General features: G+C 39.9%; 2 protein-coding genes across 4 annotated transcripts in view; one reads left to right on the forward strand and one right to left on the reverse strand.

Annotated features, from left to right (window-relative positions):
- Nucleotides 1-7,441, forward strand: pold2 (polymerase (DNA directed), delta 2, regulatory subunit). Of its 2 annotated transcripts, none has more exons than XM_038287249.1 (11): nt 1-139; nt 250-493; nt 571-692; nt 2,594-2,717; nt 2,834-2,948; nt 3,028-3,226; nt 5,112-5,192; nt 5,594-5,751; nt 5,840-5,967; nt 6,627-6,728; nt 6,995-7,441. In XM_038287249.1, the coding sequence occupies exons 2-11, from the start codon at nt 268-270 to the stop codon at nt 7,153-7,155; spliced, it is 1,416 nt and encodes a 471-aa protein (XP_038143177.1). In that variant the 5' UTR covers nt 1-139; nt 250-267; the 3' UTR covers nt 7,156-7,441. The 2 variants fall into 2 exon arrangements, with proteins under 2 accessions (XP_038143177.1, XP_038143179.1); XM_038287251.1 differs by having other exon boundaries at nt 261-493.
- aebp1b (AE binding protein 1b) overlaps nt 7,380-24,306 on the reverse strand; it is a 21,752-nt gene continuing 4,825 nt past the window's right edge. Inside the window, exons 4-22 of one of the 2 annotated variants that reach the window (XM_038287248.1) lie at nt 23,652-24,044; nt 23,296-23,370; nt 22,714-22,776; nt 20,826-20,909; nt 17,182-17,253; nt 16,981-17,090; nt 16,602-16,741; nt 16,439-16,523; nt 16,213-16,357; nt 16,059-16,147; nt 15,084-15,207; nt 12,427-12,623; nt 12,102-12,278; nt 11,814-11,977; nt 11,286-11,689; nt 10,141-10,280; nt 9,657-9,756; nt 9,403-9,569; nt 7,380-7,958 (exon numbers count right to left, since the gene is read on the reverse strand). In XM_038287248.1, the coding sequence (XP_038143176.1) occupies nt 7,602-7,958; nt 9,403-9,569; nt 9,657-9,756; nt 10,141-10,280; nt 11,286-11,689; nt 11,814-11,977; nt 12,102-12,278; nt 12,427-12,623; nt 15,084-15,207; nt 16,059-16,147; nt 16,213-16,357; nt 16,439-16,523; nt 16,602-16,741; nt 16,981-17,090; nt 17,182-17,253; nt 20,826-20,909; nt 22,714-22,776; nt 23,296-23,370; nt 23,652-24,044 (3,086 nt within the window). In that variant the 3' untranslated portion in view covers nt 7,380-7,601. Of the gene's footprint in view, nt 7,959-9,402; nt 9,570-9,656; nt 9,757-10,140; nt 10,281-11,285; nt 11,690-11,813; nt 11,978-12,101; nt 12,279-12,426; nt 12,624-15,083; nt 15,208-16,058; nt 16,148-16,212; nt 16,358-16,438; nt 16,524-16,601; nt 16,742-16,980; nt 17,091-17,181; nt 17,254-20,825; nt 20,910-22,713; nt 22,780-23,295; nt 23,371-23,651; nt 24,045-24,306 lie in introns of both variants that reach the window. The other variant, XM_038287247.1, reaches the window with a different exon arrangement.

Here is a 24,306-nt window from a genome sequence, read left to right on the forward strand (position 1 = left end):
ATCTCGCGAGAAAGTGACGTGCAACAGTAATTTCGCGGGAACGGTCGTCTATTTTGTTTTCTGGAGAAAAGTCGGGAAATACGTGCTAATATTATCACTTTCTAGACGGGCAAAGCTAAAGTCAGAACCATTTTATAAGGTAAAGTTGTCTCTTAAACTAAAGCACCGAGCTGTTCATTCCTTGCTACTTTTATCCCCACAATGTAACGGCATGATGGACAGAATGTAAAACCAGTTTTCTGACATTAGCTTATTTTCAGGAGCGTGATGTTCTCTGACCTGAGTGCTCAGAGGGAGGGATCCTCTCTGCTCTGCCGCCCAGCCTCGGAGGACCAGGGCCCGGTGTTTGAGAGGACCACAATAGACTACAGCCCCTGCACAGAGCGCTACAGACTCGGGGAGCGGAGCTTCAGTCGCCAGTATGCTCACATCTATGCAGCTCGGCTCATGGAGATGAGACCCCTGCTTTCAGAGAGGGCCAAACACAAATGGGGTAAGAATAAAGGGACGTCCTGAGCACCAAACACCTTATCCAGTGTACCTCTAACAACCTTATCATATCTCTGCCAGGTTCGGATGTCCTCATCAAGAAGCTTTGTGATCTGGAGACAGGGGAGCAGTGTTGCATTGTAGGGACCCTGTTCAAGCGCATGGACCTGCAGCCATCTATACTGAAGGAGATCAGTGAGGAGGTTAGCACCCTAAACCTATAGCCAGATCTACTATGGAAAAGTCTATTCCAGGGGTAACCAATTAAAAATCAGTTGGGTCCAAATAAAAAAAATCATCAGGTGTCCTGGGTCTGGAGACATTTTTAATTATAAACTGTTACTTTAAACAGCATTTAACACTGAAATGAAACGAGGTGTTGGTTTATGCATCCATCTTATACATTGAATTTTTAAATAAAGATATATAAAAAAAGAAAATTTATCCATTTTAAAATCTAAACTGTTTTTTGAAGTAGAGAACTACAATCATTCAATTTGCTATATAGATAATTTCATGATTCACATATTTTAGAAAACACCTGAACTGACCTTTTGTTATTTCTTTTTTTTTTTTTGGCTTAATGAGAGCAGTGGGCTTTATGCTGCCCTACAAGGCTTTAAACCTGGGTTTGAATGGAGACAAAGCCATTCTCAAGCACATATTAAGGTGCTCATTTTGAGCCTGGATCCATATTTATTTTTGATCATGTTCATGGTAGAGAATCCTGCTTCACAGTAACAGGTTGAGCCAAACATACTTAAATATGCAGGGTCATCTATGAGCGCACAATTTCACTTTTCTTTCACTAGTTCAATGCAGTTCTTCCAGCAGTCCACCCTTTCTCTGCTCTCTTTTTTTCATCGTCTTCTCCTTCTTTCCCATCGCCCTGCTTGCCACTAGCTATTTCTGCTGTGTCTAAAAGTGGTTTGCAGCAGTGACCCTGACTGACACAGCTCATTGGATAATTTGTATAATGTGCAGCTTGGTCCCGATGTCTTTACCATATTAACAGGAGAAGCGGCGCAAGTGAAATTAGACACTGTCGTCAGACAACATGCGGTAATTTATAAATGGTTTAAATCAGGTTGGGTCCGGATTAGCCAGCAGGTGGGTCCGGATCTGGACTGTGGTTCGCTAATTTGTGACCTCTGGTCTAGATGATGAGCATGCTGCTAAAACCAGAAAGGTTTGCAGCTGTGATTACTCTGAAAGGTTGTTCTGCATAATATTAACCCAGGAAAGTAAGGTTGGAACCTTGAAAACCACCTAACTTTTTAACTTGACATCCCATTTGTGCACTATTTTGTGTTGGTAATGTGTAGATATTCTATTTGATCTTTTCATGAAAAACAAAAAAACAAAACTTGAAGATACAGCAAACTAATGATTAAAACAATAGACATTATTTAGACATTTGCTCTGGGGTTTTTTCCACTATTTTGTCACTAGGTTAGACATTGAAGGGCGAATGTAGCCTAATCAAAACTTCAGATGTTAATATATTAGGAATATTATTTAATGAAACACTTCCACAAAACATGACAGGAACCACTTTTTCTGGACTATCACTTATAAAAAAGCCATCTTGTTTTGAGAATTGTTTAATCAATAAATTGCAAAAGCAGGGTCTGTTTAGTGGGTAGAGTAGCATAAAGTTTACTTTTCCAGGGCTTGCTCCAAAATATCACTGAACACCCATGAATACCTTTACTTCCCAGTTGTTTGTAATAATAATAAGAAGAAGCCTTTTTTGAATAAAAATAAATATTTTAACAGCATTCTTTTAGAAAGACCGACACCTGGCCCCCGCTGCTCCATATAACCTAGGTTTCCTGTGATGATAACATGAAATATTAACACAAATGTGAGAATGCTGTATATCTGGTATGCTGACATGCAGCTTAGAGTAAAAAAAAAAAAAAGACTACAGTAGACAAATAATATTTCTTATAATCTGTATTGTTCTTAGAATAGATGACACACAGTATTTTGACAAATTATTGATCCATATTTTCCGCCCCTATTTGAAAGGTCGGGGTGTTTTTGCAGGCTGCTGTATTGTTGCTTTTATGATCTTATATATATTTTTTTAATTCTTTAGCACAACCTCCTGCCCCAGCCTGCAAGAACCAAATACATCACAGAGGCAGACGAACTGATCTTGGAGGATGAGCTGCAGAGAATCAAACTGGAGGGCAAAATTGACAGAGACAAATGTGTCACAGGTCAGTTAATTACCAGAAACAACTAACCTGTAACACAGGTCAGTTATTTCTGAGATAATACCACAGCTTTTATCTCGACTCTTCAGTATAACTTTCTGCCTTTCTCATCCTCTCAGGTAGTGTTATTGTGATCTACGGAGCTGAGAAGAACGATGGCAAGTTCACAGTTGAAGACTTCTGCATGGCTGATCTCCCTTTGCAGACACCCAGACCTGCACTAAGCTCTGATAAGTAAGCTCCCTCACACACCCTTTGAGGATCTCCAGCCTCTGTGTGATGGCACCGGCCTGTAACTGATCCGTCTGCCCAGGTTTGTGCTACTGGCCTCAGGGCTCGGCCTTGGCAGCAGCAAGGCGGACAGCATGCTGGGTCTGCAGCTGCTGGTGGACATGGTAACTGGTCAGCTCGGGGACACGGGAGAGCAGAGTAGGGCGGCGACAATTTCCAGGGTGCTACTTGCTGGAAACCTCTTGAGCCAAAGCACCCAGGACAAAGATGCATCGACAAAGGTGAAGAATTGCAGTTTTTTTTTTTTTTTTTTTTTTTTTACATATTTTTGCTGTAATCTGGTTTAAAACCCCTTTACTTCCACCCACTGGGACGTCAGGCTTCTTTCTAAATAAAATCCAACATGTTTTACATTTAAGAATTAGTACTGGGTAATTAATTGCATTTACAATATAATTGCAATTTAACAATCATAATTTTAAAATTTTCAAAGACAATCAATTTTGGTCATCTTAAATCTAAAAAGATTAAGTTGCTAAATTTATCCCTTCAGCTCTTTAGCTGGTGGAAATATGCTTAAAGTGGGTTCGCAACCACACAGACAGGAAGAGAGGTGCACCTAGCATGCAAATCTATTCATACAATTGGAATTTATCACTACTTAACAAAAGGTTACACTAAAGTCCTGCAACAAAGGACTGGACAAGTAATATTTTCGGGTCATGGAAAAATTGAAACATTTACATGATTTTGGTTTATGCACAGGAAAATTGAAATAAAATCACAACTGCAACATTTGTTTAAAATAATCCCAATTTTCCTTTTCGGCAAAACCGTTCAGCCCTATTCAGAATAGGACAATCCTTAAGAAAACAACCATTAACTAAAGTGTAGGCCAACTACACTCCACAAACACCAATAACTAACAATCTGTCGTCAAATTATAATTAATAAATTTAACATTTTACCTGCTGGTGCCTTCTGGCATTCCAAGAAATACCACAAAAAAGTGATGTCCAGTTTCCTTTCTCATAAAATAAAATCCCGTGTTGTAATAATCCGCTAAAGTAAATTTTTTCCTATGTAAAAGTGAAAATAAAAAGATAAAACATATTTTATGTGTGTAATTATGGATGTCCGGCAAATTATCTACAGGGCATATTCACCAATCTGTTTGCTCCCTAAATCAGTTGTAACTTTGGTTTGTAAAATACCTCCATAACCCCACAGCTTAGTCACCCATAAAGCTTTGATTGACATCTTTTGTTAGCCAATAAGATTATTGTTGCAATTAGGGCTGCAGCTAACGATTTTTTTGCAAATGGATTATTCTGTCGATTATGTTTTTGATTAATCAATTAATAATCAAATAGCCAAAGCTTCCTTAAAGAAGACTTTTTACAGAATTAAACCAGGTGAAATAACAAATGTTCCACTTGAGTAGTTCTGTATAGAGCAAATTGACTAACACAAATTTTTTTTTAACCTTACCTTTTTTTATTTTTTTTTATTTTATTTTTTTTGCAATTTTGGTAGGAATACTGCTCTAAGTGGTCGCTCTGTCAGCTAAAGGCATTTTTTAGAGTCTCTACACTCCAGATTGATTACTAATTTAGTTGAGGTATATTTCAATACTTAATTAATTTCGATTAATCAGATTAAATGTTTCAGCCCTAGTTGCAATGAAGTAAAACCTACATAAGGAGTAAGAAAAGAGGAGAACCAATCAGATACACATAGAAAAAGTCACAATTCTGAAAGCTGAAAATGTGAAATATTAAAAAAGAAAATGCTGCAATGAGCATTTATGTAAAGGTATATTAACATTTTTTTTATTTATTTTTTTGTTATTTGGATCAATTGGGCCGAGTGGACCTTTCGCATACAAAAAAGGTGATAATTTCACTATGCTCAGGACTAGAGATTTGAAATTTTACACAGTTGTCGTTCACAACACGAACAACACACACAGTGAGTTGGAAAGGTCAACTATGAATTATACCCATGATATAGAATAATAATAAAATGCTTTTTTTTTTTATTTAAGGGAAAGTAAATTTTTTTGACATATTTCAAGTTAGATGGCTTAACATAGCACAAGCTATGAAATGGTGGTTTGATGGCGTTAAACGTTAAACACTCTACATTTGTTATGCTATTTTTCAGCCTAAGTATCTGACTAAGAAGACCCAGGCAGGCAGCGTGGAAGCCATGCGTTTGCTTGATGAACTGCTGCTGCAGCTGGTGGTGAGTCTGCATCTTCCTGGGACGCTCTAACTGTGCTGTTGCTGGAGAAAGTGAAGAGGGGCACAATGAGCAAGGGTTGTATAATAACTGTTATAAAATGGTTAGATAGTGATATGGTGTTAAAAGAACAGATAAGTTTCAGTTGATGTTTAGGAGTTTATTGACAGCAGGTATCAGGTGTTATCAGCTCCTCTGGTTGAGGTCCAACTTTGTTTGTGAAATAACCAAATATTGGAACAAACTTTACAAACAGCCTGTTTTGAACATTTCCATTTCTGAAGCTTTTCAAAAGTTTAACTTTAATATTATTTTATATTTATTTCCAATCATCTTCAGCTTAAATGTCAATAACTCTTTGATCGTACATCTGATCCTTGTTTCCTCCTCTTGCTCATTGTAAGGCATCCATTTCAGTGGATGTGATGCCAGGGGAGTGTGACCCCACCAACTACACCCTCCCACAGCAGCCCCTTCACAAATGCATGTTTCCTCTGTCCTCTGCATACCCCACACTGCAGCTGGTCTCCAATCCGTACGGTGCAAACATCGACGGAGTCAGGTAGGTCAGGCTTCCTGAACCAACGCTTTCTGTCCCATCAGGAAGCCATTGTTCAGATTACAATCTGTTTTGATTTCTTTCTGCCAAGGTTCTTGGGTACGTCGGGTCAGAACGTCTGTGACATCAGGAGGTACAGCAGCATGGAGAGCCATCTGGAGATATTGGAGGAAACGCTTTGGCTCCGACACCTGGCCCCCACCGCTCCGGATACCCTAGGTTGGTTAAGTTAGATTTAAACTTATGCACTCTGATGTAGATATATTAGCATATACACTCACCGGCCACTTTATTAGGCACACCTGTCCAACTGCTCGTTAACACTTAATTTCTAAGCAGCCAATCACATGGCGGCAACTCAGTGCATTTAGGCATGTAGACATGGTCAAGACAATCTCCTGCAGTTCAAACCTAGCATCAGCATGGGGAAGAAAGGTGATTTGAGTGACTTTGAACGTGGCATGATTGTTGGTGCCAGAAGGGCTGGTCTGAGTATTTCAGAAACTGCTGATCTACTGGGATTTTCACACACAACCAGGTCTCCTGTAGCTGGGGGGTTTCTATGGCTAACCATTTGATATCACTAATGAGGTTCAGATATAGAGTATGTTTACAAAGATGATCCTTAGAACAGGGAGATAGCAGAGGGATCTGGACAATATACGAGGCGGACCTTTAAGATTTTAAGTAATTAATTTTGGATCACAATGCTGTGCATTGTTCTTTGCACAGTTCCTGATTTTCACTGATTGCTCGACTGTCATGCTTAACATCAAACGAAGATACTGGAGACATGGGGCTTGTTTTCTACTGCAAAGAGAGCAAAGTGGTATAGCTTTGTCAGTCTACACATTTAATCACAGTATTTTTTGTTTTAGGTTGCTACCCGTTTTATCAGAGAGACCCGTTCATCTTGGAGGACTGTCCACACGTCTATTTCAGTGGCAACGCTCCAGTCTTTGGGTCCAAACTCGTCAAAGGTTGGTGTGCAGAGTTCCTTCGCTGCCTGGTTATATGTTTGATTTTATTTTACCGTTTTCCAGCTTTGGATAGGTTGTTTTATTTTTTGATCCCTTACCTCCACCTGTGTCTGTACATATAACCAACAGTTTGCCTGTTGATTATGCTGATCCAAAAAGCACAGAGATCTTTAACAGTTTGAGTAGGAAGTATCCGCTTTACTGTGCATTTTACAAACACACCACACAAACGATCAGTAAGTTCTTCAATGTTTGTCTCCTGCCAGGTTCTGATGGTCAGGAAGTCCTTTTGGTCACCGTCCCAGACTTCAGCAGCACCCAGACCGCCTGCCTGGTCAATCTACGGACCCTGCAGTGCGAGCCGGTTTTCTTCTCTGCCTTCTCCGCTGACGAAGATGAAGAAAGCGAGATGAATGTCAGTCATTAACAGAACAATATTCACCCCTCCTCTCTGGATCAGTTGGACTAAAGATCTCCAGATTATTATTTTTTTTCTTCCTGTTCGGGTCAAAGGTGTTATAACTGATCATCCAGTAACAAAGACTAGGTGCTATACAAGACTCACTGTTTACTATCAGTTTTATTTTGGCTCACCTGTGCCAAAATGACAACTTGTTTTGTTTAAAAAAAAAAACACGATTGACGGCGGTGTAAATAATTCAGCTGTTTGTTTTTAATGTAAGTTCACAATAAACATCTTTCCATGAAGCATACATTTTACAAAAGGAGCAAAAATAACAGCGCAGACTCTGGACTGAACGGATCTTTCTGGTAACATGTTTTATTATTACTGTAGTTATGTGAAAATTCACTGTTTTCTGTTATGGAAAATTGGATTGACCCACAAAGAGCTAGGATCAGAAACCTGTGGCTTTAGTAGTCGTCGATCTTGTACTCATAGTTGTAATTCAGGCCAGGTGTGAAGGATTCTCCCTCCCCGAAGGAAAACGAGTCGTACCACGATGTAGTGGGAGCTGTTGTCGCAGCTGTTGTTGTTGTAGTCGTCGTCGTCGTGGGCATCGTCGTTGAAATCAACCTCAGCAACTTCTGCTGCCGCAGACGGCGGATGCGTCTGAGCATGAGCCTCCTCCTTCGCTCAGGACTTAAGTTTGAAGGATTCCTGCCGCTGACGTCTGTCACAAGTCTGTTGCTCCTGCTGCCTGAAGGGTAGAGCACTCTGGAGCTGCTGTAACTGAGTCGAATGGGCTTGTTCCCATGAAGGGCCATGATCTGCGGAGAGACGAAATCTATGTAAACCGCAATGTTGGAGCTGAGAGGGCCTTAAACTTTCTAATTACAGTAAAAGAAATATATGCAGGTGACTGTAACACTGAAGAACAAATTATACATGGTTCAAAGGCACTGAGACTGGATGGAGAGCATACCGGGGTTCCCGCGGGTCCTTAAAAAGTCTTAAAAGGCATTGAATTCTTCAAAATAAAAGGCCTTAATTGGTATTAAAATGTTTTAAATCAGTCTTTTGTAGGTCTTAATTTTTAAAGCATCATAAATAGGATTATTTTTATTACGATTTATTTTTGTAATCTAAATAAAACATTAAAATTGATAATTTTTCATTTGTTCTTTTTCATAAAAAAAAAAAAAATTGATCGCCATTATTGGTTCTGTCCCGATAGCGGAACCAATAAAAGCGTTGTTGTGGCCGGGACATTTGGGAGATGGGCCATTAACTTTTTGTCTGGAAAATGTGAGCAAGTGTAAATGTAACGAAAATTGTCTCCAGCCAAGAGTTTTCTCCATGGCTAAAACCAGGGAACATACATGAGGCTCAGTGGATTTTGTGCAAGAAGTCATTCAAGCTCAGAACGATGGGAATGAAGGCAGTGGAGTCGCATATGCAAAGCGCCAAACACAAAGCGTCAAAATCGAGTTGCAGAGAAACAGCCGGTATTTCTCGGTTTTGTTCCACCCTTGTCTCTGCAAAACAAAGTTTGTGAATTCAGTGAAATAATTGTTAAAATATATCTGTCATTTGTGTGTTTTTAGCTTTCTTCCTGTATGGGAAGCTTTTCAAAATGTGAAACATAGTGCAGTGGTTTATGTTAAAATAAACCTTTGGGTTAAGTTGTCGCAAGCAGGTTTTTCTTGTGAATTTGGTCTTAAATTTTTTTTTCAAGTGGCATTAAAAAGTCTTGAATTTAACTTGCCTTATGCTGTAGGAACCCTGGCATACTGCAGATGTTAAAGGTGTTGGCACAGATTGGGTCTATATAAGGCTGCTGTCCTGCCTGTTTTAGCACTTCTAAAAATTGTTGGAAGGCTACAGCAGAGGTCAATGCCATATTGAGGAGGTAGGCAGCCTTTTTAATCAGCTGTGTATTGCAGGACCCTGGAGCTGGATGTCCCATATCAGTATCAATACCCGTCACTCATGAAGACAAGCATCCACCCAGCATGATGCTGCCACCACCACGCTTCACCTTTAGACAGATATTGGAGTTACATTTTCTTGTTGCAGCGTATTCTCCCCTGAATCAGTCTAAAAAAAGTAAAAGAACAGCTAGAGGTAGGTGCAGGTGTTTTCTGTCTCCATCACCTTTAACATGCACATCATTTCTTATTTAAACAGAAGAAAAAAAACATTGAACATCAATTTGTGGCATTGGTTAACCTCTTAAATTTGATAAGTTTAGAGGTCAGGTCAGAGCTTTACCTGTTTAATACGATCCCAGTTGGACTTTGCAAGGTTGAAGCTGCAGGTAGTGGCACCAGGTTCATAGCCCACCACACAGAGTTTAGTCTCAGAGGAAAAGCCCTCCGCCTTTGCTGTCACTTGGTAGTCTCCCGGGTTCAGCAGTCGCCAGTAGTCCCCTGTTGGGGCTGCAATGCAGAACAGGCGAGATATTAGTGTTTAAACTTAAAAAACGGACTGGGATTGTGTTTTAAATGTGAAAGACGTGTCGTCACCTGAGGTGACATCATGGTTAATCCCCTCCACGGATATTGTGGCGTTTGCGATAGGATTCCCCTGCTGATCTTTAATAACGCCTCTGATGCCACGATGCACCTGGAGAACAGGGATGTCGGCACAAAAGGGAAGAATTAGTAAGATGAACTCCTGCCTTACTGATTAATAATTTGTCTGAATACTTCAGTGGCAAGCTGGAATTCTGCTTTTTCAAAAAGCCCACTTCAGAAGGACATATTTTTTTCCATCTCAGGACATCGTTTGTTAAACTGTTTTCAGATTTCGTATAATAGTAAAAGAACGACCAGAATCCAAGCTGAGTCTATTTTAGACCTAAAACAGCATTTTTTCTAGTGGGCAGGAGGTAATTTTAAGGTAAGACATTGTCTTTCCAGGGTTTGGAAGACTTAAAACACGATCAGTCCTGAAATCTTGGTCTGTAACAGCCTCGCACCTAGATTAGGTTGCATTCTTGTGACCCACCTGCTCCATGAAGGTGAGCATTGCTTCTCGGTTTTTCTCCCACTCCTGTGCCAACTCACTCTGATGGGGGAATTTATCGCAGCTCAGGAATATGGAGAGTTCGAAGCAGTTGGTGTGAAGATAGCTGAAGTCATTCATACCTGGACAGAAGATCACAGATACGTGAGTTGAAGCTGTTTTGTCCTCAGCAAGTGAAACTTAAGATCATCTTAGTTTAATCACTGAATTGGTTTTCCAGTTACTTTCATAGTCCCATGATGAAAATCAAGCACCAGCCCATATAGAGTATTTTTTTAACAGATTGCTGCCAGGAACTTGGCCAATAATGGTTAAAGTATTTAAAGACATTGTAGACATTTTAATGGAAGCAACTGGTCGAAGTCCCCTTCCTGGTCTAAGATGGCTGTGCACCAGTTCACAAAGCGACCCAGACATGCAGATGTGGATAAGAGAGTCCTGACCTAAACCTGAGAGGAACTTTAGGACAAACTGAGACTAAAATCTCATCCCACATCAGTGCCTAATCTTAAGAAAGCTTTGCAAAGAATGGAAAACAGTTCCTATAGATATGCTGCTGAACTTTGAGGGCAGCGTTCATCGTGTCAACATGGCAGAAGAGCAACAATCTCTTGAATTCTAAAAGAGTTGAGGCTGCTGTAGCTGCAGAGCCTGAGCCACTTTTTTTTTTGTTTTTTTCAAAAACATAAAAAAAAAAAAAAAGACTTGGTTGGGTGAGTGGCGGCCTAGTGGTTGGGGCATTGCGAAGGCTGCCACTCTGGGTCCCTGAGCAAAGATCCTTAAACCCACACTGCTCCCCTGGTGCCGCACAATGGCAGCCTACTGCTCCCCAAGGGGATGGGTTAAATGGAAAGAGTTAATTTCATTGCTCTGTATTTGTGATGGTGTAATGAAAATAAGAATAAGAAAGCTGAACTCCAAATTAAAGTCTAAATATTAAAAATAGGAAGTTCTTAAAGTTGATGAAATAAGGGTGCTACCCGTTGTCGGGTCCTAAGTGAGGCCCTCGGTTTGGGAATGTTTCTCAGGTGCTGCAGGCAGCTGCTCACATTTGGGGCAGAGGACCCGTCTGACAACATGCATTGAATATCATGTCCACCAGGGTGCGCTACAAGCTTTCTACTTACTCCCAGTGACTGGCTTCCACTTTGCCCTGTTGACTAAGCCGAGCCCCCCTGAGGGGGTACCTCCTTGGCAAGATCCATGGTAGTTGTGCGACATGGTGTGGTGTGTGGAGGAATACGACACGGCCAGCCACCTGAAAAGGGACTCGTCTGGAGTCACCCTGGGCTCGTCTTCAGGTTCAGCGTACTGGTATCCACCCCCCTGCCCTCTATCGTCCTCCTCATCCTCCCTGTGGCCATAACCATGGCTGTAGGCGTGGTCGTATCCGGGCTCATATCCGTTGTCATACCCATGACCCCTCCACTCATCCTCCGGCTGTGCATATCCTCGAGTTCTCCAGTCCTCCTCTGGCTCCTCCTGGTATCCCCTTCCCCACTCTGTCACATCGTAACCTTCTTCCTCATACCTGGGAAGACATTAACAGAGTAATTTATTTTTATAGCAGACATGGAAGGGGGAATTGCAAAGCAAAGCCACCTGAGAAACATTTATGCAAAGAGGACAATAGAGTCATAGAGGAAATGTCATACTGTCTCTTCTTGCGGCTGCGGGCTTGCTGGCTGTTGAGCGGCTTGTTGATACCTAAGCTGTCATAAGGATAGGCCACAATTGACTCTCCGCCTTGGAAGTTTGCACCCAGCACAAATGGATAGTTTTTCATCCAGGAGATTATGGCTCTGGTTTCCATAGCAATCTGCAGCAAAACCAGAAAGTAAAAGATTAGACAAACCTTTATTTTCAAAAAATAAAGTTGGTTAGACATCTAAAAATTAAAACCACAACAGCAAGCATCTGAAGATGTATTTGCTAATTCTCACCGATGTATTTGACTCAAAGTTATCTGGTATGGCAACATGATGATTGGGGGTGAGTTTAGGCACCATGCCCTTATCCTCAGCCTCCCACAAGATGCTGTTCAGATCCGGGAAGTTTTGGAAGATATCAAAGCCGTCCTCAGTAAAGTGCCCCGTGGTCCAGCTGCTGAGCTCTGAGCCCTGCAGCAGGGAAAAGGAGAAAAAAAAAACATAATGAGCACATTGAAGAAAAACTGCTTACTCTGATTCATCAACGTTTCCTGTTTTTCTTTTCTTCTTGTTTTTGGAGAATAATTTGGGACATATGACTGTTTGTTCTTCCACTCACCACCTCAAAAGCTTTCTGGTGCCCATCTGGGTTGAGGGAGGGCACCAGGTGGATGCGTATTCCCTCTACCAGTCGCTGGACTTTGGGGTTCCTGTCTTTGTATTCTTTGCACAGATACTGCATGAGCAGCAGGATCAGCTCTCTCCCCACCGCCTCATTTCCATGGAGGCCGGCTGTGAAGCGAAACTCCGGCTCACCTGAAAATACAATGAAGTAAACCTGTTATACACACCTTTAGTTTCTAAAGGACCCATCAGTTATATTTTCTGGGAAAGGCAGTTTTACCCAGTCAGACTGCTGAGATATTAAAACAGATTTTAGTTAATTCTAGTTTTTCTTTGCTATAACTTCTTCTACAAAACTCTTATGGATTTATATTCTCAGCTTTTCAAATTCCTGATCCGATGTAGGAATGAAGGGTTATGGGACGCTTACAGGGACGCTGGTACCCTTCTTCCTCACCCATTGGATGAGAAAATGGTTGCACCAAAGTCCAGCAGGATAATCTCTGACTCCTAATATACTGTTAACAAAAAGGTTAATCCAGAGGATAAATGTATATTCAGGGGAGCAACTCTGAATGATCCAATGCTCCATACCTTAATGGAACAGTTTAGATCATTATTAGTTACGTTTGCAGCCCAATTTTCCTTTCACTTACCTGTCGATGCTTTTTTGATAATCATCTTATTTTAATTTAATCCCAGCTTATTTAGTTATTTAATTCACGTTCATGTACAGCACTTTGAATCATCTGTGTGCTGAAATGTGTTGAATTAATAGACTTGCCCTGCCTTGGAGAGGCGTCTTTCTTATTCCACCAGGATTGTACATCGATGTAAATGCCTGCCACACTATTCAGATAAGTGAAAACCTATTTCCACTTCCCCAATGATTCACTATCTTCTGTTGCTCTGTCATATTAGATACCAATGACATAAAGTAATGTTTGCGGTTATAATGTAGCAAATTATTAAAGTACTTTAGGGGTCCTACAGGTGCTGGTCATAAAATTAGAATATCATGAAAAAGTAGATTGATTTCAGTAATTCCATTTAAAAAGTGAAACTTGTATATTATATTCATACACTACATACAAACTCATATATTTCAGATGTTTATTTTGTTTAATTTTGATGATTACAAATGACAACAAATGAAAATCTCAAATTCATCATATCAGAAAATTAGAATATTGTGAAAAGGTTCAAAATTGATGGCCCCTGGTGCCACACTCTAATCAGCTAATTAACTCAAACCACCTGCAAAAGCCTTTAAATGGTCTTTCAGTCTAGTTCTATAGGCTACACAATCATGGGGAAGACTGCTGACTTGACAGTTGTCCAAAAGACGACCATCGACACCTTGCACAAGGAGGGCAAGACACAAAAGGTCATCGCTAAAGAGGCTGGCTGTTCACAGAGCTCAGTGTCCAAGCACATTAATAGAGAGGCGAAGGGAAGGAAAAGATGTGGTCGAAAAAAGTGTACAAGCAAGAGAGATAACCGCACCCTGGAGAGGATTGTGAAACAAAACCCATTCAAAAATGTGGGGGAGATTCACAAAGAGTGGACTGCAGCTGGAGTGAGTGCTTCAAGAACCACCACACACAGACGTATGAAAGACATGGGTTTCTGCTGTCGCATTCCTTGTGTCAAGCCACTCTTGAACCACAGACAGCGTCAGAAGCGTCTTGCCTGGGCTAAAGAGAAACAGGACTGGACTGCTGGTGAGTGGTCCAAAGTCATGTTCTCTGATGAAAGTAAATTTTGCATTTCCTTTGGAAATCAAGGTCCCAGAGTCTGGAGGAAAAGAAGAGAGGCACTTCATCCACGTTGCTTGAAGTCCAGTGTAAAGTTTCCACAGTCAGTGATGGTTTGGGGTGCCATGTCATCTGCTGGTGTTGTTCCATTGTGTTTTCTGAGGTCCAGGGTCAACGCAGCCACATACCAGGAAGTTTTAGAGCACTTCATGCTTCCTGCAGCTGACCAACTTTTTGGAGATGCAGATTTCATTTTCCAACAGGACTTGGCACCTGCACACAGTGCCAAAGCTACCAGTACCTGGTTGAAGGACCATGGTATCCCTGTTCTTAATTGGCCAGCAAACTCTCCTGACCTTAACCCCATAGAAAATCTATGGGGTATTGTGAAGAAGAAGATGCAATACACCAGACCCAACAATTCAGAAGAGCTAAAAGCCACTATTAGAGCAACCTGGGCTATCATAACACCTGAGCAGTGCCACAGACTGATCGACTCCATGCCACGCCGCATTGCTGCAGTAATACAGGCCAAAGGAGGCCCAACTAAATACTGAGTGCTGTACATGCTCATACTTTTCATGTTCATACTTTTCAGTTGGCCAACATTTCTATAAATCCTTTGTTTTTATTGGTCTTCAGTAATATTCTAATTTTCTGATATGATGAATTTGAGATTTTCATTTGTTGTCATTTGTAATCATCAAAATTAAACAAAATAAACATCTGAAATATATGAGTTTGTATGTAATGTATGAATATAATATACAAGTTTCACTTTTTAAATGGAATTACTGAAATCAATCTATTTTTTCATGATATTCTAATTTTATGACCAGCACCTGTAATACCTCAGCAAAGATGCTTTGAGGTGCCGTAGTGCTGATTCTCTCACCTATTTCATGCTCATTGGGGTTTACAGAGATGATCATTGCCATGATTTCCCGTCCTTGAGAACTGCGGCCGAGGCTGTAGACGTTGGTGATGTTGGGGCACTCCTCGTGCACAGACTTCATGAGCTGGAGGAAACAGAAGACAGAACACATGGGAAGTTATCCAGTTAGAAAACAAACCTTGTCATCAGATCATCAAAGAATAGCACTTTCTTCCTATATGATGATATTAATTTGAAATTAGGGCTGAATTATACTAAGAAGCAATCAATTTGTGGTTTTCTGAATACTGCCAATTTTTCCCACACTTCTTACATCCTCATCCAATAATAATGATGTTTCACCTATTTTCAGGGCCGGCCTGCGGCATAAGCGGACTAGGCGTCTGCTTAGGTGGCCTCCAAGAACAACTGTTTGTTTTTAATTTGAATGCAAAGGATTTCTATATAAATTTAGTAAAAAAAATGTTTTTTTCCCCCCATTAAAATATCTTTAACCAAGCAGAAGGCATTACTTGTATATCTTTGTTTTTTCGAAATAAGAACAAAGATAAGCTCAATATTTTTATTATTTTTTTGTTCAATTATGTTGTTTTTTTTTTTTGTGGAACATTTAATGTATGCTCATTATCAACCTATTTTTATATTGTTATTGGTCTTGCTCTACAGGTAAGTTTTGCATATTTCTATTGAAAACAAAAAGTATAAACTACTTGACACCTTTACTGTAAATAAACTGCATGCTAGTGTATTTTATTACTTTTAGAAACACTAGATTATGCATACAGGGTCCAATGGAGAATTGGGCTGCAGTAAAACTCCATTCAACAAGCTCAGTAAATTAGTATGTGAGGCACAAATTTAAGACAGTATTTTATAGAGTATAATAAGAGAAAAATGTTTGATCCTATTGCTTGCAATGTTGTTTTGTTACTCATTGTATTGTGCATGTTTGGATGCACTTTCAGAGATACTCACTTCAACCACCTCTGAGTAACTGTGGTGTTTGAACTCCAGGTAATCCACAGGAGTCACCTCATTCTGTCTGTGCAGAACATGTCCTGGATCTGAGAGTAAGAACTGATTAGAAAACATTCCTCTTTAGTAGGGTTACTGTGTAGGGGGGGCTCACCAGGCAGAGGGCAGCCGAGGACCTCCAGCCTCATGCACAGAGAGCCGTTCCAGCTCTGAGGGATGATTCGGATGTAGCGTGCCAGTACAGGCTCTGCAAGCCGGTTCATGACAGGGGTGTCTTTGTCACTGTTTCCAAAGAACAGCTGGAGGAGAGAGGGGAGATGTGAGGTGACAGAGTCATAGGAAGAGGAAGAGAGGACACCATAGTTTTTGGTGAAACTCACCCAGTCTGCGTATCCATCATGAATGGTGGTCCATTCTCTGCTGTCGTTGCTGAAAGCCAGGAAGTAGGACGTCACATAGTCGCTCCTGCAATGACACATCAAATGATTATCATGTGGAGTTCATTATGGAGATGAAAGGGCCTATGCCAGTTTGCATCCTTACTCATTCAGAGAGTCTCGCCCTTGAGTTATAACTCCAGTAAACTCAGTCTCCCTGCGTGCATCGATCTCAAACCAGTGGATCCTGTCCTCTGAGTTTGCGCACCACGCTCCACCTCTCATGTTGTCCTCATCCTCTGAACCCTGTGAACCGCAGAGACCAGATAGTTTGCATCTGGATCCTCTGCTGTACTCACAGTTTGTTCACTAAAAACATGCAGCATCATTCATTTAAAAAATATGCTTTTCTAACTTTGAATCAGCCAACAAAATGTGTTTCTGATTTAATATATTTGCTGTTTATAGGAATCTGTGATTAATAGAAGTAGGTGGCTCAGCTATTACAGCTTTTTTCAGAGCTGAAAGGTTCTCTTGTGTCGTACCTGCATGTTTAAGCGTGCCCTCTGAGGAGAGAACCAATACTGAGACACGGAGGAGGCTGTGAGCTGGTCTGGCTCAATCTTATGGGACTCCATCCCTAGTGGAGGACATTCTGCCACATGCAAACACATAAAGAAGGAGATGGAATTATATAAAGGCAGATTTTTAACATCTTTTCAGGATTTAAAGGGAAACCGACTTACTCTTTGGTTCTTTATAAACGCGCGGCCTGTTCCTGGCTCGCTCCTCCGCCTCCTTCAGTTTCTGTGCTCGTTCTATCGGGGTCGGAGGAACACATGAATGAAAAATAAATGACAGTTTTTCCTGCATATATAGATATATGTATTTTGTATTTATCTACCCTGAAACAGTCTGGGAACATTTTTTTTTTGCATTTGCTAAATACCCTCCTGGGGATATGAAGAGCTGGAGTTTGGTGGAAGAAAGACATTTAAAAGCAAAACCAGATCTCATGATTTGGCCTTCGGTATAATTCAGTATAATATGGTCCAAAGCGTATACAAACTCATTGTCCCCATGATTGAAAATTATATTTCATCAGTTCCATAGGCTGTAGATTGAGAGTAGGTAACTGACATTATGAGGAACACAAGTTTCCTTACATCAGACCTTACAATGTGATACATACACCTAAACAGCCTCAGAGTTCTAAAATCGCTGCATTGGCGGCCTGTTAGATTGAGGTTTCATTTAAAATGCTTTATGTTAACTTTCAAAGCTTAACACAGTCAGGCTTCTTCGTTTATCCCTGATTTGATCCAAAGATAGAAATAAATTCGCAGTTTGAGGTCATACATTCAGAACTTTTTAGCAGTTCTTCTGTGCTTCAGAACCCGAGGTGTCCGATCCATCGCACTGTGGATTGCATCGCTTGCTTTCTAACAAACTTTAGACTCTGTGGACAACTTTAAAAAGCAGCTACTAACTTTTATTTCAAGAAAGTTTTAGTTAGTTTCTGATAGGCATTATCAATTCAATTTCAATTTATCTTTATTGTCATTGTCACAAGAACAACAAAATTTAAAAAAGTGCCATCGATCAGTGCATATGCTTAAAAAAACAAAACAAGCAAAAGTCACTGTCACCACCATTTACACATAATATAAGAAATAAATAACAATAACTGATACAAAACAACTAATAAGAATAGTACATTCTCACACACATCATCCATGATGATTATTGGTTATTTTTGGTTGCATTTAGTTTTGTTATTGCTTTCGGGTAAAAACTGTCTCTAAGGCGGTTGGTTCTTGGTTTGATTGCTCTGTATCATCTGCCTGAAGGCAACAGTGTAAACAGAGAATGTCCGGGATGAGAAGTGTCCTTTGTGATGTGTTGTGCCTTTTTTAGACAGCGGTCGCTGTCGCATTAATAACTCTACTGTGTTTATGTTTGTTGCTGTGCATTCTGTTGTATTTCCCTATTGTAGAGTTGGGTTGATTTCCCAAAAACCTTACTTAAGTAAGAGTAGCACTACCTTAACATCTTTTTTCTCAAGTAAAAGTAGAGGTAGTCATCCAAGAAATTATTCAACTAAGAGTAAAAGAGTACTTGGGGAAAAGTTTTGCAGATACTTAGTACCGGTAATCTGTGACATGACATGTGATTTAATGTGTCAAAATTGTGTAAGAAAAACTAAATAACATGATTACAAAATGAGAAATTCAAGCAGAAAAAAAGGTTTTCTATATCAAAATCTTATAAACGTATAAAACCAACCTTCACTGTTGGTAATGCATACATGTCAGGAAAGGATAAAGATCTGAAATAGATCTAGTTACTCATTGTGGGTAAAGTAACCAGAAATGTTACTCAAGAATGGCAGTACACACAAGAATATTATTTGGGTAAAAGTAAAAAGTATGGTAAAGTTCAACTACTCCTAAAAGTGCCTTTTTTTTAACTTAGGTAAATGTAACTGAGTAAATCTATCTAGTTACTACCCACCAATACCCCATTGTAAGACCAATGAGTTTAACTTCCTTACTTATATTCCTAAATAAAGAAGAAATCATTGAAAATTAGTTTATCAAGCCATCTTTGTTATAACCCGGTCAGACCTTCAACACTTCCTTTGTTTTTCATTTTAAAAGAGGAGCGTCGGCCTAGTGGTTAGAGTGCGCTAATGCTCTGAGAAGGTTGCAAGTACTCGGTTTGATCCCCACAGCCTGCACTCTGGGTTCCTGAGCAAGATCCTTAACCTCACACTGCTCCCTGGGCGCCGCACGATGGCAGCCCACTGCTCCCCAAGGGGATGATAAAAATGCAGAGAACGGATTTCCCAATTGTGTGACAATAAAGAGATAAAGGGATTTACAAAAATTTAACAAGGATTTACAACCATTTCTATATATATTTTGATCCACATTGAATAGATAGCATCACTAAACATTTTTTTTCTTTTTCTAATTGGCGTCTCATCTGTGATAACCCCCCCCCCGTGACTCAGCCTATGGATGCCATATGATGATATAATATTGTCAAGTTTCAGAAACAACTTGATTATTTGAGATTTACAATGTCCTAGTAAAAGCAGCCATGGATAAAACTGACGTCTTGAAGGTACTGGGTTAGTAATGAGACAAGGAGGTTGGTTCTAAAAGGTCCAGGACCCTAGCCTGACGTAGTCCGACTCAATTCCCCGACCTCAAACTTTGTGGGCGGGACTAAGTTCGGAATGGCACCCAGGCTACCAGGACCCACCAGCAGCAGTCCGAATGAAGGAGCCAGTGCTGTGATATTGATTTTGAATTGTATTTTCCTGTTCTCAGCTAAGAGGAAAGGCAAATCCAGGGGTCACCTGCTGCTCTAACCAACATGCTTTAAGTTTTTGATTCAGATGGTTCTATGCAAACCAGTGTTTTAACATATGATTATTGAGCCTTCGTAATCCAGTTACCAGTTGGGTTATTTTCATGGCCAAAACCACTGGATATTTGTTTTCTTTCTATGTTTCTGTAACCATTAGAGAAGGTTTGTATGGCTGACATTAATCTCCATTTATAAATTAAAAAGAAAAAATGTATAATATTTGTTGTTGTTCAATTAATATGAACATGTTTGCCATAAAGTGAATATCAATAGAGCTCTGATGGTTAACCAAATTTACACTTCGTTAGAGAGTAAATTATGCCTTTTTAAAATAAGCTTCTTTTGTTTTGTTTTGATATTTGCTCTAACGGTCTGATTTCAGCGATGTGGGTCAGTGTCGCCAGCAACAACATTAAGTTATGGAGACATCTGCTATGAGTTTAGCTAAAAATCCTTTTCACCTAAGATGGAGCAGACTCTGCCTGCCGAATGTGGCCTTTTGACCTCTTTCCAGTCTAAGTTATTTTTCATTTGCTCTGAGCTTTACTCCCCGAACACCAGCAAGCCTGAATGAACACAGCAGACACGTGGCAGCAGTGACTGATTGCATTGAGAATCCTTTGAATTTTACACAATCCCTGGCATGGTGTCTCTTTTTTACATAACTCCAATCTGAGCCAAGCATTTTGTTTTTTTCAGTTGATGCAATTTTTTCTCTTCAGCTCACAACTGATTTCTAAACCTTCAGTACACCTGATCTCCCTTCTGTTTTGGTTAAAGAAAGGTTGGTTTCTTTCGTGCAAGTTAAAGCTAGACTCTTTATACATCTGCAGTCCCTTATGAGAGACTGAAAACAATGAACATGTTGGATTGTTGCTATGTTGGCTCCTAATACTTCTGCTGTTAGATCACAGGCTGCATTTTGTGCATTGGCAGCTAGATTGTTTTTGATTTGATTTTACAGAGATGTTTTCCAAAAGGTTTAGTTAAGTCCACATCTGGGTCCTCTTACCTCTCTCCTCCCTCTCCCTCTCCTCCTTGGCCCGTTCTCTTTCTTTTTCGATCCACTTCTCATCCGTGTCGTAGTCCTTCCTCCCTGTGGCAGAAAAAGAGAAGAACTGACCGTTTTTCGTGTGTTTGAGTTGCTCCTGTATTGCAGGTTTCAGACATATAGCGGCGTGCAAAACTATGCACACTCTTGCACTTTGTTTCTCAGCTAGCTCATTACAGTAACATCTTTAGGCAATCTTTCAATGTTTTTATAAATGTTGTGACAGACTTATACAAAGAAGCATTGATTGGGAAACAGAATTAAGACTAAAGATGTTTAAGTGTGACATTGGCTTGTATTCAGGACCTTTTTCTCTGATTTGTCAGAATAAAATGTAGTGCAACCAGTGCCCTTAGAAATAATCTGATTAGTAATCAGATTCTAGCCAAAAGAAGACTTCATCCAACCACCTTTTTAAACTCTTAACCATTTTATGGTGTGTCTCTGCATGTTTTACCCATCTACACACTGAAGTTCTTTACAACTTTTCTTTGCTCAATAGCTCAAGTTACTCAGATTTGATGGAGAGCATCTGTGAAAAGTAATTTGTATCCAGTTGTTTGTAACATTAGAAATTAAATTCATCTAAACAATTCCATAGTTTCCTAACCTAACAGGTTTTCCTCCAGAATCAGATTTATTTTACTCATAATAAAAATGAGTTTGACTTCTGTTCAGTTCAGCTATACATAAGGACATTTTAATATACCGTATATATATATATATATATATATATATATATATATATATATATATATATATTTATTTATAAGCATAGTATGCAAATATACTTCTATAATATCTCCACAATGATGCTCTTGCCACAATGTTCTGCTGGTGTGTTCAAAGTGTTTAGCTTAGACACCTAAAAAGTTTGACTTTGGTTTCATCTCACTATCTTTCTCCATGTTTGCATTTTCACTTTCATGGCTTCTGTCTAACAAAGGCAAATGTATTTGTATAGCACAATTCAGTACCAAGACAATGCAAAGTGCTTTACATGAATAAAATACAGGAAAATAAAACAGAATCAAAGCAAGTATGAAAAAAAAAATTTAATCAAATAAAATAAAAAATGCAGAAACAAAAAAGAATTAAAAACAGTTGGACTAAAGAAAATGAACTAATGATGTTTCAGTTGAACTGTTTAATTAGAACAGTCGATGGCAATCCTGAACAAATGTGTTTTTAGTCTTGATTTAAAGGAACTCAGGCTTTTCACACTTTTACAGTTTTCTGGAAGTTTAATCTAGCGATTAGTAGTTATTATTTCAACTGATTTTCCCTGCTGAGCTCTGGATGCCTGCGGCTCATCAAGATGAACATTAGTTAATGTTCATCCTCTCAGAATAGGTGGACCTCCACGTTTGACCCTTGGTTGGTTTGCAGTTGTGTAAACCTCTCCACAACTTCCTCTCTAACCTATCTGCTGTTTTTCTTTGCATCCATGTTGCTGTTTTTTCTTTAATGTTATTTAGCACCAACCTTTAGAGATCTTTACAGAATTGCTTTTTTGGTTTCAGGAGGCTTCTTTATGGAAACCAGAATAAAGAGGTAGTTGATTTTGGTACTAATGCATGCCGTATTGTTCAAAAACATACTGCATGTTGCTTTGCCTGTCTTGTTCTATCAAATTAGGCATATAACATTTTGTGGTTGTGATGTGACAAAATGTATGGAGGGATATAAACATTTTCTAAGGCACTGGGAACAACAACAAAAAGTTCAGCTGGAAATGGTTATTCATCTGGAAACTTTTTGACCTGAGAGTTTAATTCTCTGTAGTTTCTCTGCATAGTAAAGAAAATATGTGGTTTTGAGCATAGCTGACATGTGAGTGTTCACTTACTTATTCCGTATTCATCATAATCATCATACCAGTTTTTCTCAAATGGAACAGAGGTTGTGGGTTCTTCTGTGTTATAAAACAAAATGAACATCAAAAGTAAGTTAGAAACCATGTTCATAGTTTCAAAAAACTCCATCTATATCAGTAAAACTTTATAGGATTACATAGTTTAATCAGCAGTTTTACACATGAGCCCCGCCCCCATTTGCTGGACCAAAACATGAGATCTGCTACTGCACTGCCTGCCTATAATTAGGTTGTTAAAGCTTTAATTTACATTTACAGGAATCATAAATTAGTTGGGATCTGATGACAGGGCTCCTTTGAATCCCACAACAAAACCATAGACAGTCCTGTTGACTTAGTGGAACCTAGCAAACCCACCCACTCCCGTCTGCAAAAGTAGGTTAGGTTGTTGCACAGACTCACTGTAATGTCATTCCCATGTGTTTATGGAAGCCACAAGGGGAACAGATATTCCATATGTGCTGTACTTCTGGGGATGTCTCACTAGTGAAAATTTGCCATATTTTGTGGGGGTTGGATATGAATCTAATAGGAAGCTTTTGTGACAGCAGGTACCTGGGAGGGCTTCAACTATGATCTCAGGGCTGACCTCTTCACCGTCGGGAAATGGGAGATTATCAGGAAGTTCAACTGCAGGTGGGAAAAAGACAAAACTGGGAGTTATTTCACTAGAAGGAAAATGCGGCACAGAGTCCATGAGTAAAAAAAACAAACTGGAAAGAACTAAAGTTTATGGCAAATACTGGAAACACTGAGTCATGACAACATCTTACAGTGTCAGAAACAGAAACTTTTCCACATTCTGTGGACTAAATGTTTCACTTTAATATGTTTGTCCTCAACTGGAGGCAAAGAGCAGCAAAGTTTTATTTTTGTGTCTGCAGAAACAAAGCCAGGAGTCCCAAACATACCTGTTGCATCCCAGTAATCGCTGTCGTCTGTCCCAGTCTTCCCATCCACATCAGGGCTCCCAGGAGTCGGGTCCGCCTCATTCCAGTAGGTATCATAGTTATCAGTTACTGAAGGGTACGGTTCCTTCTCATCTTCCTTCCAGAGGTCGTCGTAGACGTCGGGCGGTGAGGTCGACGGCTTCTCCTCGAAAGCTTTCCAGTAATCATCGTAGACGTTGGGCGGTGAGGTTGATTGCTCCTCCTCGAAAGCTTTCCAGTAGTCATCGTAGACTTCAGTCACTGGCTCAGATGGGTTCTCCTCATCCGGGTTCCAGAACTCATATGGAGGCTCAGTGCTTGGAGATGGAGTGGTGTTAACCCCCCAGTAGTCGTCATCTGATTTCCAGTAGTCGTCTAAACAGAGAGAGGGAGAAGCTCAGATGTGCAAACAAAACTACATCAGACAAAAACATCTTAAACATGTGGAGCTACATATATAGGCAGCGGTTCTGTGTTTCAATTTTCTAAAAAGCTATTCTTTATTTGTGAATTTAAGGTGAAATGCAACAAGTCCCCTCCCCCACCTGTTGCTGTATATTGCATGTTGGTTGACTGAAAGAGAGCTTCTATAAATGTTTTTCTCGTTTGCGAGAAAAAACAATTTGGTAATATATTC

Source organism: Cyprinodon tularosa, unplaced genomic scaffold (assembly GCF_016077235.1).
Source record: "Cyprinodon tularosa strain WSP-4 unplaced genomic scaffold, ASM1607723v1 ctg238, whole genome shotgun sequence".
Taxonomy (NCBI): Eukaryota; Metazoa; Chordata; class Actinopteri; order Cyprinodontiformes; family Cyprinodontidae; genus Cyprinodon; species Cyprinodon tularosa.